Source organism: Marmota marmota, unplaced genomic scaffold, assembly GCF_001458135.2.
Source record: "Marmota marmota marmota unplaced genomic scaffold, marMar, whole genome shotgun sequence".
Lineage (NCBI taxonomy): Eukaryota > Metazoa > Chordata > Mammalia > Rodentia > Sciuridae > Marmota > Marmota marmota.
In genome coordinates this window covers 2,341,200-2,353,440 of record NW_026000174.1, presented here as the reverse complement: position 1 = coordinate 2,353,440, position 12,241 = coordinate 2,341,200, and the positions used below count along the sequence as shown (strand labels likewise).

The 12,241-nt window shown below is 35.0% G+C and overlaps 1 protein-coding gene across 11 annotated transcripts in view; it reads left to right on the top strand.

Moving 5' to 3' along the window:
- The window catches only part of Tmem135 (transmembrane protein 135), a 261,641-nt gene that overhangs the window by 31,001 nt on the left and 218,399 nt on the right, over window positions 1-12,241 (top strand). The window contains exon 2 of one of the 11 annotated variants that reach the window (XM_048787926.1): window positions 8,374-8,410. The exons of the other annotated variants lie outside the window; for them this stretch is intronic. Within the exon in view, the coding sequence (XP_048643883.1) occupies window positions 8,374-8,410 (37 nt within the window). The remainder of the gene's footprint in view (window positions 1-8,373; window positions 8,411-12,241) is intronic. 11 annotated transcript variants of the gene reach the window in all.

Below are 12,241 nucleotides of genomic sequence, written 5' to 3'. Positions count from 1 at the left end.
CCCCCCCCCGATTTTAAGTGGATTGACCCATCCACATTAAGGAGGGGCAATCTCCTGTCCTCAGTCTATCAATTCAAATATTAATCTTCACCAGAAATACCCTCATAGACACACTCAGAATAATGTTTTATCAAATGTCTGGGCAGGCCTTGTTCTAGTCAAGTTGATGCATAAAATTAAGTTTTTTAATTAATCAAGTTGTCACTTTCAGTATATAGTTATTTGTGGAAACAAAGTAATTCTACCTTTGTTATGCTAATATTTTAAAAATCAAGATCTTATTTTTAGTAGGTATATACCTGTAATTCTAGTTCCTTGGGAGGCTGAAGCAGGAGAATTGCAAGTTTGAGGCCAGACTGGGTAACTTGAGTGGGACCCTGTCTTAAAATAAAAAAGGGCAGATGGTATAGCTCAGAGGTTGAGTGTCCCTGGATTCAATACTCAATGCTGGAAAAAATATTATTTAAAAAAATACAGATATCTTCTGACTATAGATAAATATCTTTTTTTTAGTTTTCTTTATTAAAGTTCTGTTTTTATTTTGAATCTGTTGGTATTATAAAAATGTGGCTTAGTTTTGATTCTCATGAAGACAATTGAACTATTCTGAATAAAACATTATATGTTTTTCTTGACCATAAAACAATTAAGTTATTTTTTAGCTCTGCCTCAATGTGACTTAAATAACTGATGAGAAAAACTTGGAGGAGGAAGAGTTTATTTGGGCTCATGGTTTCAGAGATTCAGCCCATGGTCTTGGCCAACATGAGGCAAAACATCATGGTAGAAGAGCATGGCAGAGGAAAACTGCTCTGGAAGGAGAGAGAGAGGAGGGGAGGGAGGGAGAGAGTGAGAGGCCGGAGGGGAGGGAGAGGGAGATATCTAGTCACCAGGGACAAAATATAAACCCCAAAGGCATGCCCCCAGTGACCTACTTCCTTCAGCCATACCCTGCCTGCCTACGGTTACCACTTAGTATAAAAATCCTTTCAAATTTTTAATCCATGAAATGGGTTAATCCATTGATTAGATCTCAGCTCTCATGATCTAATCATTTCACCTTTGAACATTCCTACATTGTCTCACAATGAGTTTTTAGAGCACTAGTCGTATCCAAACCACAAGAGTTATAATGAGCACTTTTAATTTATATTAATTCTTTTATAAGAGAAATGGAGAGGAAACATAACTGCATAATTGAGTTTTTTATAGTTCTTTTAAAATTTTTTTTATAGTTGTAGATGGACAGAATGCCTTTATTTTATTTGTTTATTTGTATGTGGTGCCAAGGATCAAACCCAGTGTCTTCCACATGCTAGGCAAGTGCTCTGCCACTGAACTACAGCCCTAGCCCTTTATAGTTCTTCTAATTGCCGTTTATTTTTTTCAGACATTTTGATTACCAAAGACAGAAATCTTTTAGACACTTAATATATAAAGGAGCGCAACACAAAAAGGAATTGGATTTGCAGCAGGGAGTAATTATTGCAGAGTGAAGGAATTTTATAAGTGTCTATTATGTGTTAGTTACGCTGCTAAATATTTTGTTATCTCACTTATTTAAAAGTACAAAGATCTTAGAGAAGGAAGGAAAGAGCAAAGTTAACAGATACACAGCTTATTGTTTTTATTCTGTCGGGATCTATTCTTTTTATTTGCTGACTCAGGGCTGTGAACATTGTGTTTCCTTCTTTCATCTTTAGTTCTTATAGATTGGGAATAAAATTTTTAGCCCAGGAGTCATCATGTGCCTTATTTAATGTATTCCAGTTTACTTCATTGAGATAGATATATACATTTCTGAATAATTAGTTATTATATAATCTTTGTTGTATTTTCCCTATATTTTTATGTTTTTCTTTCAGTGGAGGCAACCTGAATTTTTGTAGGTGCTAAGAAATTACATTAATTTATGGAAATTATGCACTATGGAAAAGGCTATTTTTCCTTGTTTAGGAAAAAACAAGATCAACATGAAGTTTTAGTTTATAAGAGCCACTTGCTTGACTTCAATCCCTGCTCTGCTGTTTATTAGTTTTGTAGTAATGTTGGGCAACTTAATCTCTTTGCTCTCATTTTCTTTCTCTAAAATGGAGATAATAATCATGCTCATAGAATTTTTTTTTCTACTTGCAGTGCTGGGGATTGGACCCAAGTCCGCATGCATGTCAGGCATGTGCTTTACCATTCAGCCACATGCCCAGCCCTCATCTCATAGAATATTATGAAGATTAAGTGAGTTGACATGTATGGTGTTTAGGACAGTGCCTGGCAAATAGTGCTATGTAAGGTTTTTTAAATGAAATATAAATTGTTTGGTAATTAAATACTTAAAAACATTGTGTTAGCTTTGTTTTACTCTAACAAAATACCTGAGATAATCCAAATTAAAAAAGAAGAAAGGTTTATTTTGGCTCACAGATTTGGAGGTTTCAGTCCATGGCTGGTAAGCTCTTTGTTTTGGGCCTGTGGTGAGCAGGACATTATGGTGTGGAGTACATGGTGCAGCAAACTGTTCACTTCATTTTGTCTGGGAAGGAAAAGAGAAAGGAAGAGGAGGGCTGGGGTCCCAATATTCCCTTCAAGAGCATACCCCAATGAGCTAACTTTCCAGTTTTCTGTGTTAACTTTGTATTACTGTAACAAAATACCTGGGATAACCAGCTTAGAAGAAGAAAGGATTTAGTTTGGCTTCCAGTTTTTCAGGTCTCAGTTTATGGTTTCTTTGCTCTTTTGTTTTTGGGTATTTGACAAAGAGTGGTGGAGAGTGTGTGGTGGAGAAAACTGTTCACCTCATGGTAGCCAGCAAATAGAGAGGAAGTGAGAGACTAGGGCCTTAATACTCCCTTTGAAGGCATGCCCCAAATGACCTAATGTTCTGCCACTAGGCACTACCTCTTAAAGCTTCTTCTTCCTCCCAGTGGCACCAACGGTTGGGAACCAAACCTTTAACACATGGGCCTTTAGAGGACATTTAAGATCCAAACTCTTATTCTGTTCCTGGCGTCCAAAGGCTCATAACCATCTCGCCATGCAAAATGTATTCAGTTCATCTTTAAGAGTTCTCAAAGACTTAACATTTTTAGCATTGCTCAAAAGTCCATGTCCAAAATTTCCTCTGAGACTCAAGGCAAATTTAGCTGTGAGCCCTTATAAATGTCAAAAATGTTGCATTTTTCTAAGATATGATTGTAAGCATTCCCATTCTGAAAGGGAGGAATAGGGGCATAGAAAGTAGGGAACAGACTAAAGCAGGACAAAAGCTCAATAGGCAAACATTAAATCCTTTCTCCATGTCTGGCATCTGGGGCACACTGTGATGGGATATGCACTCCCAAGGGCTTGAGCAATCTCACCCCTATGCCCTTGCTGGCTACGGCCCACTTGGCTGACTTTGTATGCTGCTTACAGTGACTCATGGCAGGCATTCTACATTCATGGTATCTCTTTATTCCTTGGTCTCCACTGCAGCTTTGGCTTCATTTTCACAGCTCTATGCATCATCCTGTCAGGTGCTATGTACAGGCATGCTGTCTTGCTCCTTCCTTTGAAATCTCATTAGAAGTCTCCATGACCTCATAACTCTTACATTCTTTGTGCCTATAAAACCAGCCTCATGTGAATGATATCATCATCTACCACCAGCGTCTTCCATGAGCTCAGACTGTACCTATACCCACTGGTTCTTGAACCACAGCTGCAGCATCCTCTGCCTCCCTTGACAGCTACTCATGGAGGAGTCCCAAGTCAGTCCCAGGATAGCAATGTATATCAGGGACCTCTACTAAAGTTGTTAGAACATTTGCACATTTACATCTTTGATTCTGCCCTGGGTAGGATCTTGTGATTCTTGAGATGCCCCCAAGGCATTTTTTTCATTTTCCCCTGTGTGAGGTACTTGGTTTCCTTTTGATGGTTCTAATCTCTTTCTGTACTTTCTTGGTAGCACCCTAAAATATACTCCTTTTCTCACTAAGCTGTGAAATTTTCAAATCTTTCCACTCTGCTTTTTGTTCCTGATTCTTATTATAAATCTGACTAAAAGCATCCAGCAGTATCCATACTGGTACCCAAAGTCTGTGGCCTTAAAATTTGCTCTTCTAGATAAAAAATAGTTGATCACCTTTAAATTCAGCCTCTCTTTTAAAGTTTCAGGGTATGGGCATAATGCAACCATTTAATTTAATTTAATTTTTTTAAAAGTTGTAGATGGACATTTTTTTAAAATTTATTTTTATGTGGTGCTGAGGATTGAACCCAGTGCCTCACACATGCGAGGTGGGTGCTCTACCACTGAGCTACAGCCCCAGCCCTATTTTATTTTATTGGCTCTGGTGTAACAGGGATATCCTTAGTCCAATTCCTAATTGAGTTCTTATTTCTTTCTGAAACCATCCACATTTTTTTTTTTATTGTCCATTTTTCTATCAGCACTCTGACTTTTGAGCTGTCATCAGAATTATCTGTTAAACTTCACTTATAGCATTCTAGGATTTCTCTGGCTCACTCCTCCAAACTTTTACAAATTCCTCTTGTAAATGTATTTGAAAGACTTCTCCACATCATTTCAGGTATAGTTACAGCAACAACTCCAATTCTTGGCACAACTTTTTGGTGTAGATTAGCTTTGCTTTATTATAACAAAATTTCTGAGACAATCAGCTTACAAAGAGGAAAGATTTGTTTTGACTTACAATTCTGGGGGTTTGACCCTGGAAGGTTGACCCTGTTGCTTTTGGACCTTTGGTAAGATTATACATCATGGTAGGAACATGCGGCAGAAGAAGCTGCTCATTTTGTGATAGCCAGGAAATAAAAAAAAGGGAGATAGGAAGAGGCTTGATTCCTACTATTTCCTTCAAGGGCATGCCCCTAATGATCTAAGACCTTCAACTAGTCTTGAATTCTCAAAGTTTCTACCACCTACTGGGCATGGTGGTACATGCTTATATTCCCAGTGACTCTGTAATCCTAGTGACTTGGGAGGCTGAAGCAGGAAGATTGCAAGTTCAAGGCCAGCCTGGGAAATTTAGCAAAATAGCATAAAAAGGGCTGGGGATGTAGCTCAGTGGTAGAGTGCCCCTGGGTTCAATCCCTAGTACCATGGGGTAAAAAAAAATTTTTTTCCACCACCTGCTAAATAATGCTATGGACTGGGGACCAAGCTTTTAACACAGTCTCTGTGGGGACATTTAAGATTCAAACTATAGTACATACATAAATTGAGTTTGCTGTTTTCCTTAAAGTAGTTGATCTCACTCAATAAGGGGCAGTTTTACGTCCTGTGAGATGTTTAGCAATGTCTGGGAGACATTTTTTGGTTGTCATAATGGGGATGCTATTGACATCTAGAAATTAGAGGCTAGCGATGTTGCTAAATATACTTTAATGTATAGCACCGCTCCCTCTCTTCTCCCTGAAACAATAAATTATCTGGTCTCAAATGTCAGTAATGCTGAGGTTGAAAGACCCTGCTTTAAGCAAATCATTATTTGCTAGTGATTACTTTAAAAAATTAAATAGGCACAACATAAAATCTACTCTGTGAGCTATTTTAATTTCCAGAGAAACTAGATTTTTAGATTCTCTAGAAATGAAGTCTTTTAGAAGAGTTTAATGATCAAACTCTATTAATTTACAGTTTGATACTAATAAGGCTAAGATAATGGGTTAGCCCCTTTGAGGGCCAATTATCTTTGCTCTAGCCCATAGCCAAGCAATCTCAATAGTAGGAAATTATCTCTATGGAAAATGTGTGGCATTAATCTCATGGGAAATAGACAAGGTAATAACAATGGAGTATAAAGGACTAAGATGAAATGCGTATGTTTCTTATAGATGTTTAATAGTGGTATTCTTGTAAAGGGAAACTTTCAGCCAGGCGCAATGTTGTACACCTGTAGTCCTGGCTTCTTCAGAGGCTGAGGCAGGAGGGTCACTTTACAACAGGAGTTCATGGCCAGTTTAGGCACCATAGTGAGACCCTGTGTTGTCCCCGCACATTAAAGCGGGGGAGATACTTTTAAATTGGGGGTCTGTCCTTATAATTTTGTATCAGTCATCATTCTGTAGACATTGTATTAGATTGGTATCCATACTTGACAGTCATGAGCTATGCTTAATGCTGCCTGTTTCTGTGTTTTTTCTTTTTAAATGAGACCATTATAATTATACATAGTAGTTGGGTTAATCCTGATGAAATCATACATGCAACAATTTAATTTCATGTTGTCCGCCTACTTTTCATCTCCCTTCCCCTTCCTCTACTGTTCTTCCTTTCACTTATCTATTTATTTGTTTTTGATTAGTTCTTTTTACTTATACGTAAAGGTGAAATTTCTTGTGGTATATTTATATATGCACATAATATAATTTTTTAATAATTCACTCTGCATTTCTTCCCCATTCCTGTCCCTCTTCTCTCCCTCTCGATCTCCTTCTTCACTACTGGTATTTTCTATATCTTTATGGTAACCAATCATCATTCTCCCCTGCTTCTTTCCTTATTTAACTCTAGCTTCCCACATATGAGAGAAAAATTCAATCTTTGATTTTTCTGACTGCCTTATTTCTCTTAACAGAATGGTCTCCATTTCTATCCATTTACTAGCAAATGCCGTAATTTCATTATTTATGGGTAAATAAAACTCAATTTTGTAAAAATATCACAATTGCTTAATCCATTCATCTATTGACCCAATAATTTAGCTTTTGTGAATTGTGCTGCTATAAACATGGAGGCTGTATTGCTATAGTATGCTGATTTTAGTTCTTTTGGATAAATACAAAGGAGTGGGATAGGTGGGTTATATGGTAGTTCCATTTCTAGTTTTTTGAGGACTCTACCTACTACTCCTTTCCAGAGTGGTTGTAGTAGTTTGCAGTCCCACTAAGAATGTAAAAGCGTGCCTTTTCTCCTACATCCTTGCTGGCATTTATTATTGTGTTCTTGATTATTGCCATTCTGACTGGAGTGAGATGAAATCTCAGTGTAGTTTTGATTTGCATTTCACTAATTGCTAATGATGTTGAATATTTTTTCATATATTTTTTGGCCATTTGTGTTTCTTCTTTTGAGAAGTTTATGTTTAGTTCTTTTGTCCATTAATTGATTGTGTTATTTGTTTTTTTGGTGGTAAGTGTTTCTCTTTATATATTCTGGATGTTAATCCCCTGTTGGATGAGTAGCTCTGCCTCTGTTTTTTGACCCATGCTTGAAACACTGTGAAAATATTTGTTAATGTTTTAGATACTTTGATGTTTATAATTTTGGAATATAGGTCTGAGATCTATCTCAGATTAACTTTTGTGTATTATATGAGGCTCGGAACAAAGTTAACTTTTCCATACAGATATCTAATTCCTACAGTATCATTTCTTTTTTTTTTAAATGTGTAATTTTAGAAGTGTAGTAAAGGAGCCCCTTGTATGATTCAATTTAACCTCTTTAGTTAAGAAATGAGGAAATTGAAATCTCAAGAGTATCTAAGCAAGGATTTTTCATAGAAAAAGGTTAAGAGGTTAAAAATAAAATATTTAAGGTTAAAAATCAAATATTTTCCTAGCACCATAAAAAATCAAATCTCCAAATTATTTTGTATTATGTCCTTCTGATATTTTATTCCCTATTCACATTATTTTGTATAATAATAATCATGACTTTCACACACTTATTACTGTCTCCCTGATATTATAAATTAGAACATATGTGGCTAGTTTTTTGTTGATGTGACTAAAATATCTAACAAGAACAATTTAGTGGAGGAAAAGTTTATTTTGGCTCACAGTGTCAGAGGTTCAATTTATGGTTGATCAATTCAATTGCTCTGGGCCTGAGGTAAGGTAAAACATCATGGCAAAAAGTCCTGGTGGAGAAAAGCTCCTTTGATCATGTCAGTCCAGAAGAAGAGAGAGAGGGAGGAGCTAAGGGACAGTATAATCCCAAGGTTCTGTCTCCAAAGATGTACTTCTTCCAGCCATATCCCACCTGCCTATCACCTAGCAATCCATTCAGATGATTAATTCTTAAAATGTATGAATCCACTAATTAGGTTACAGCTCCCATAATCTTAAGCATTTTACCTCCTGCATTAACACAGGAGCTTTAGCGGGACATGTTATATCCAAACCATAACAATATGTTTTTTGTAGGAAGTATGGAATATATTCAAAGCAAAAAGGCAACAAAACAAAACAAAACAAAAGCAAAAGCAGTAAACCTCCAGCCCCCCACAGAAAATTAAACATAATCTCTTTTCCATCACTCAGTGATAACTAATTCATAACATCTTAATATTTGTCCTATATGTTCATTATAAATTATTGTTTTGTAGTCTGTCTTTTGACATTATATATTTTATTTTATTTTTCTAGGATATTAAATAGTTTTCTAAAACAAGACTATATTAATGTAAGTAAATAAACATGGGTGTGTATTTTACCTATAGTTGTATGGTATACCTTATTTTTAGCTAAATCTTTATATGTATGTTTAAATAAATTATAAGGAATTAATATGGAATTATTTAGTCAAAGCATATGAACATTACAAAGTCTTTAATATAAAATGTGATATTTCTGAAGGTGTCTGATTATCTGATTATGCTTTTATACATGAGGAAAGGGCTTTTATTATTGGCTATCACTATTTACTAGAATGTTTGGTTAGATCAGTGCTTCTAAACCTTTTTCACATTGTTGCATGCTCTGGTATACTTAGAAAACTATAATAATGGGTGGCATGCTGAGAAAACTGAGGTGGTGATCACCCTGTTTTGTACCCCCATCTTGGCTTAGCAATTTACAGTGCTGAGAAGATCAGTTTTTTAGCCACTGGTAAACCTTATTGTAAGCTCTGGGTTAGAACACAGTGATCATGTTTTGTATAAGATATTCCCTGTTACCTTGCAATAGACTATAACTTTTTCCTAACAATATTGTAAATATGTAACATCTATCTACTTTACTGTTAATAGACATTTAGGTTGTTGTAGTATTTATAATTACATATGGTATTATGAATATATCTTTTGGTAGAAATAAGCACTATTGCTTTTGGGTATTTTTTCCAGAAATACAATTGCTGGGTCCTGCAATGGATAGATAAACACTTATTTTCATTAGATACTGTCAGTTTTCCAAAGTAATAGCCATTTTACAATGTCACCAGAAATATGTGAGAGTTGTGGTGCCTCTCATTCCCACCTGCACTGTACATTATCTATCCTTTTCATTTTAGAAGTTCTGGTGGGTGTGTAGTGGTATTTCATTGTGCACTTCTCTGATGACTAATGGTGCTAAGAATATTTCATATGCCTGTTGGCTATGTGCATAAACTGGTTTTTAAAGATAAATTGACCTTTTTATTATTATTTTGAGATAATTGTGATTCACATGCATTTGAAAGAAATTATAGAGATCTTCCAATGCTGTCATCTTGCAAAACAATAATACAATATTACAATAAAATATTACCATGTATACAGTCAAGACACAGAATATTTCCATCATGGCAAGGATCCCTAGTTTTGTCCTTGTATAGCCATACTTACTCCCCTTCTATTTACCAATATCATCTTAATCCCTTAACTACTGAGTTATTTTGCATTTCTATAATTTTGTCATTTCATGAATATTAGAGGAGTGAATCATACAGTATGTCTCCTTTGGGATTGGCTTTTTCACTCAACATAATTCTCTGGAAATTCATCAAGGTCATTTGATATATCACTAGATTGGGCCTTTTTATTGCTGAGTACTATTTACTCCATGGAATGGTTATATCATGGTTTGTTAAACTGTTCCCCTGTTGAAGAGCACATGAGTTGTTTCCAGTTTTGGGAAAAAACTGAACAAAAGTGCTATAAATATTTGTGCACAGATTTTTGTGTAAACATAAATTTTCATTTCTCAGAGATAGTACCCAGAACTACAATTAGAAGTCATATGGTAATTGCTTGGTTAGTTTTTCAAGAAACTACCAAACTGTTTTCCAGAATGGCTTTATCATTTCACATTTGGACCATCAATGAAGAGATGAACTAGTTCTCTAATGCTAGCCAGCATTTGGTGTTGTCACTGTTTTTTTATTTTAGCCATTCTGACAGTTTTATAATGATAGTTCATTATAGTTTTAAATTTGCAATCCTCCTGCCTCAGCCTCCTGAGTTGCTGGGATTATAGGTGTGTATACCAAGCTTGGTGGTTATATATGATCTGTATGTTTTTGTCTAGGGAAATGTCTGTTCATTATCTTTTGCCTGTTTCCTAAATGGATTGTGTTTTTTATTGTTGAGTTTTAAGATTTCTATATTTATTCTAGATATTAACCTTTATTAGCTATGTGATTTGCAAGTATTTTCTCCTATTCTGTAGCTTGCCTTTTTGTCCTCCTAACAGGTCTTTCAGAGAGAAAAAGTTTTAATTTTGATGAAGTTCAGTTAATCAAATTTTCCTTTTATGAATTATGATTTTAATGTCAAGTCCAAAAACTTGTTACCTATCCTGTGGCTATAAGGTTGTCTTCATTTTTTTTTCCTAAAAGTTTTGTGATTTTATATTTTACATTTATGTCTATGACTCATTTTGAATTAATTTTTGCACAAAGTGTAAGTCTTAAGGTTCTCTTTTTTATTTTTCTTTTCTTTTTTAAATGTATGCCCTCTTACTCTAGCACCATGTGTTGAAAAGACTATCTTTCTCCCATGAACTTGCTTTTGTACATTTGGAAAAATTTAACTGTATTAACTGAATATATTTCCATGAATTTATGAGTTCTCTATTCTGTTCTATTCCTCTATTTGTCCATGTCTGCCAATATTACATGGTCAGATACTGTAGCTATGTAACAATATCTTAAAATCAGACTTATTTCTTCTTTTTAAAAACTTTTTTCAAAGCTATTTTAATTCATTTGCTTTTCTTTATAAATTTTAGAATACTCTTGTCTGTATCTATAGAAATCCTTGGATTCTGATAAGACTTGTTAGATCTGCCTATTAATTATTTAGCTTATATTTTATTTATATATTTTTATTAGTTTATAATTTATGACATTTTTACCATATTGAATCTTCTAATCCATGAACATGGAATACACTGTATTTATTTATTTATTTATTTGGTGCTGGGGATTGAACCCAGGGCCTTGTGCTTGTGAGACAAGTACTCTACCAACTGAGCTTTATCCCTAGCTCCACACTGAAGTTTACATATTTTTTTAGAATTTTTTTTTAAGTTTGTCAATGGAACTTTATTTATTTATATGTGGTGCTGAGAATTGAACCCAGTGTCTCACACATAACAGACAAACTCTCTACCACTGAACTACAACCCCAGTCACGATAGTTTAGATCTTGAATATTCCCCAAAGGTCCATGATTTAAGGCTTGGTCCCCAGTCTAGGTTGCTATTTTGAGGTAGAAGACCTTTTAGTAGGGGAAGTCTAGTGAAAGGAATTTAGATTATTGGCCATGTACCTTTTGGGATTATTGGGTCTCTAGCCACTGCCTGTCTTTCTCAAGAAGTGAGCAGTTTCTTCTGCCACATGTTCCTAACCCCAGGCTCCAAAGCAATGGAGCAAACTGACCATGGATTGAAACTGTAAGCCAAAATAAACTTTTCTTCCTTATAAGTTATTTATTTCAGACATTTTATCATAGTAATGGAAAGCTGACTAATACAGATTACCTCTCCACTTATGTACATCTTCTTTTATTTCTCTCATTAGTGTTGTGTATTTTCAGCATACAAATGCTATAAATTATAAATGTGTTGGAAGATTTGTACCCAAGTATTTCATCTTTTTGAGGAGTTATAAATGTCATATTTATGTGTATGTGTTCATTGCTCTTACATAAAAATGCTATTGATTTTTGGATGTTTTATCTTGTATCCTCTGATCTGTAATTACTTGAATATATAACTCTGCCAGTTTCTGTCCATTGTTAAGTCTAAAATAAAGAGACATTGCATTTGAAATCCTGAAGATAAAAGAAACCGAGGCAATGGCTGAGGATGAAGGAGGAATTAAAAATGACACCAACATTTTATTCCTATTTGGGATAGGGAATTCAGAAGTAAAAATGCATTTGGGAAATACAATGAATTGTCCTTTGGACTCTTTGATTTTTTTGGTGTTCATTGAATATCTATACTGACGTGCCCAGTACACATTTAAAGTATGGATTTAAATTTTAGGGGACAGGTTAGGAATTCCTACATTCAGATGATAGGTGATACT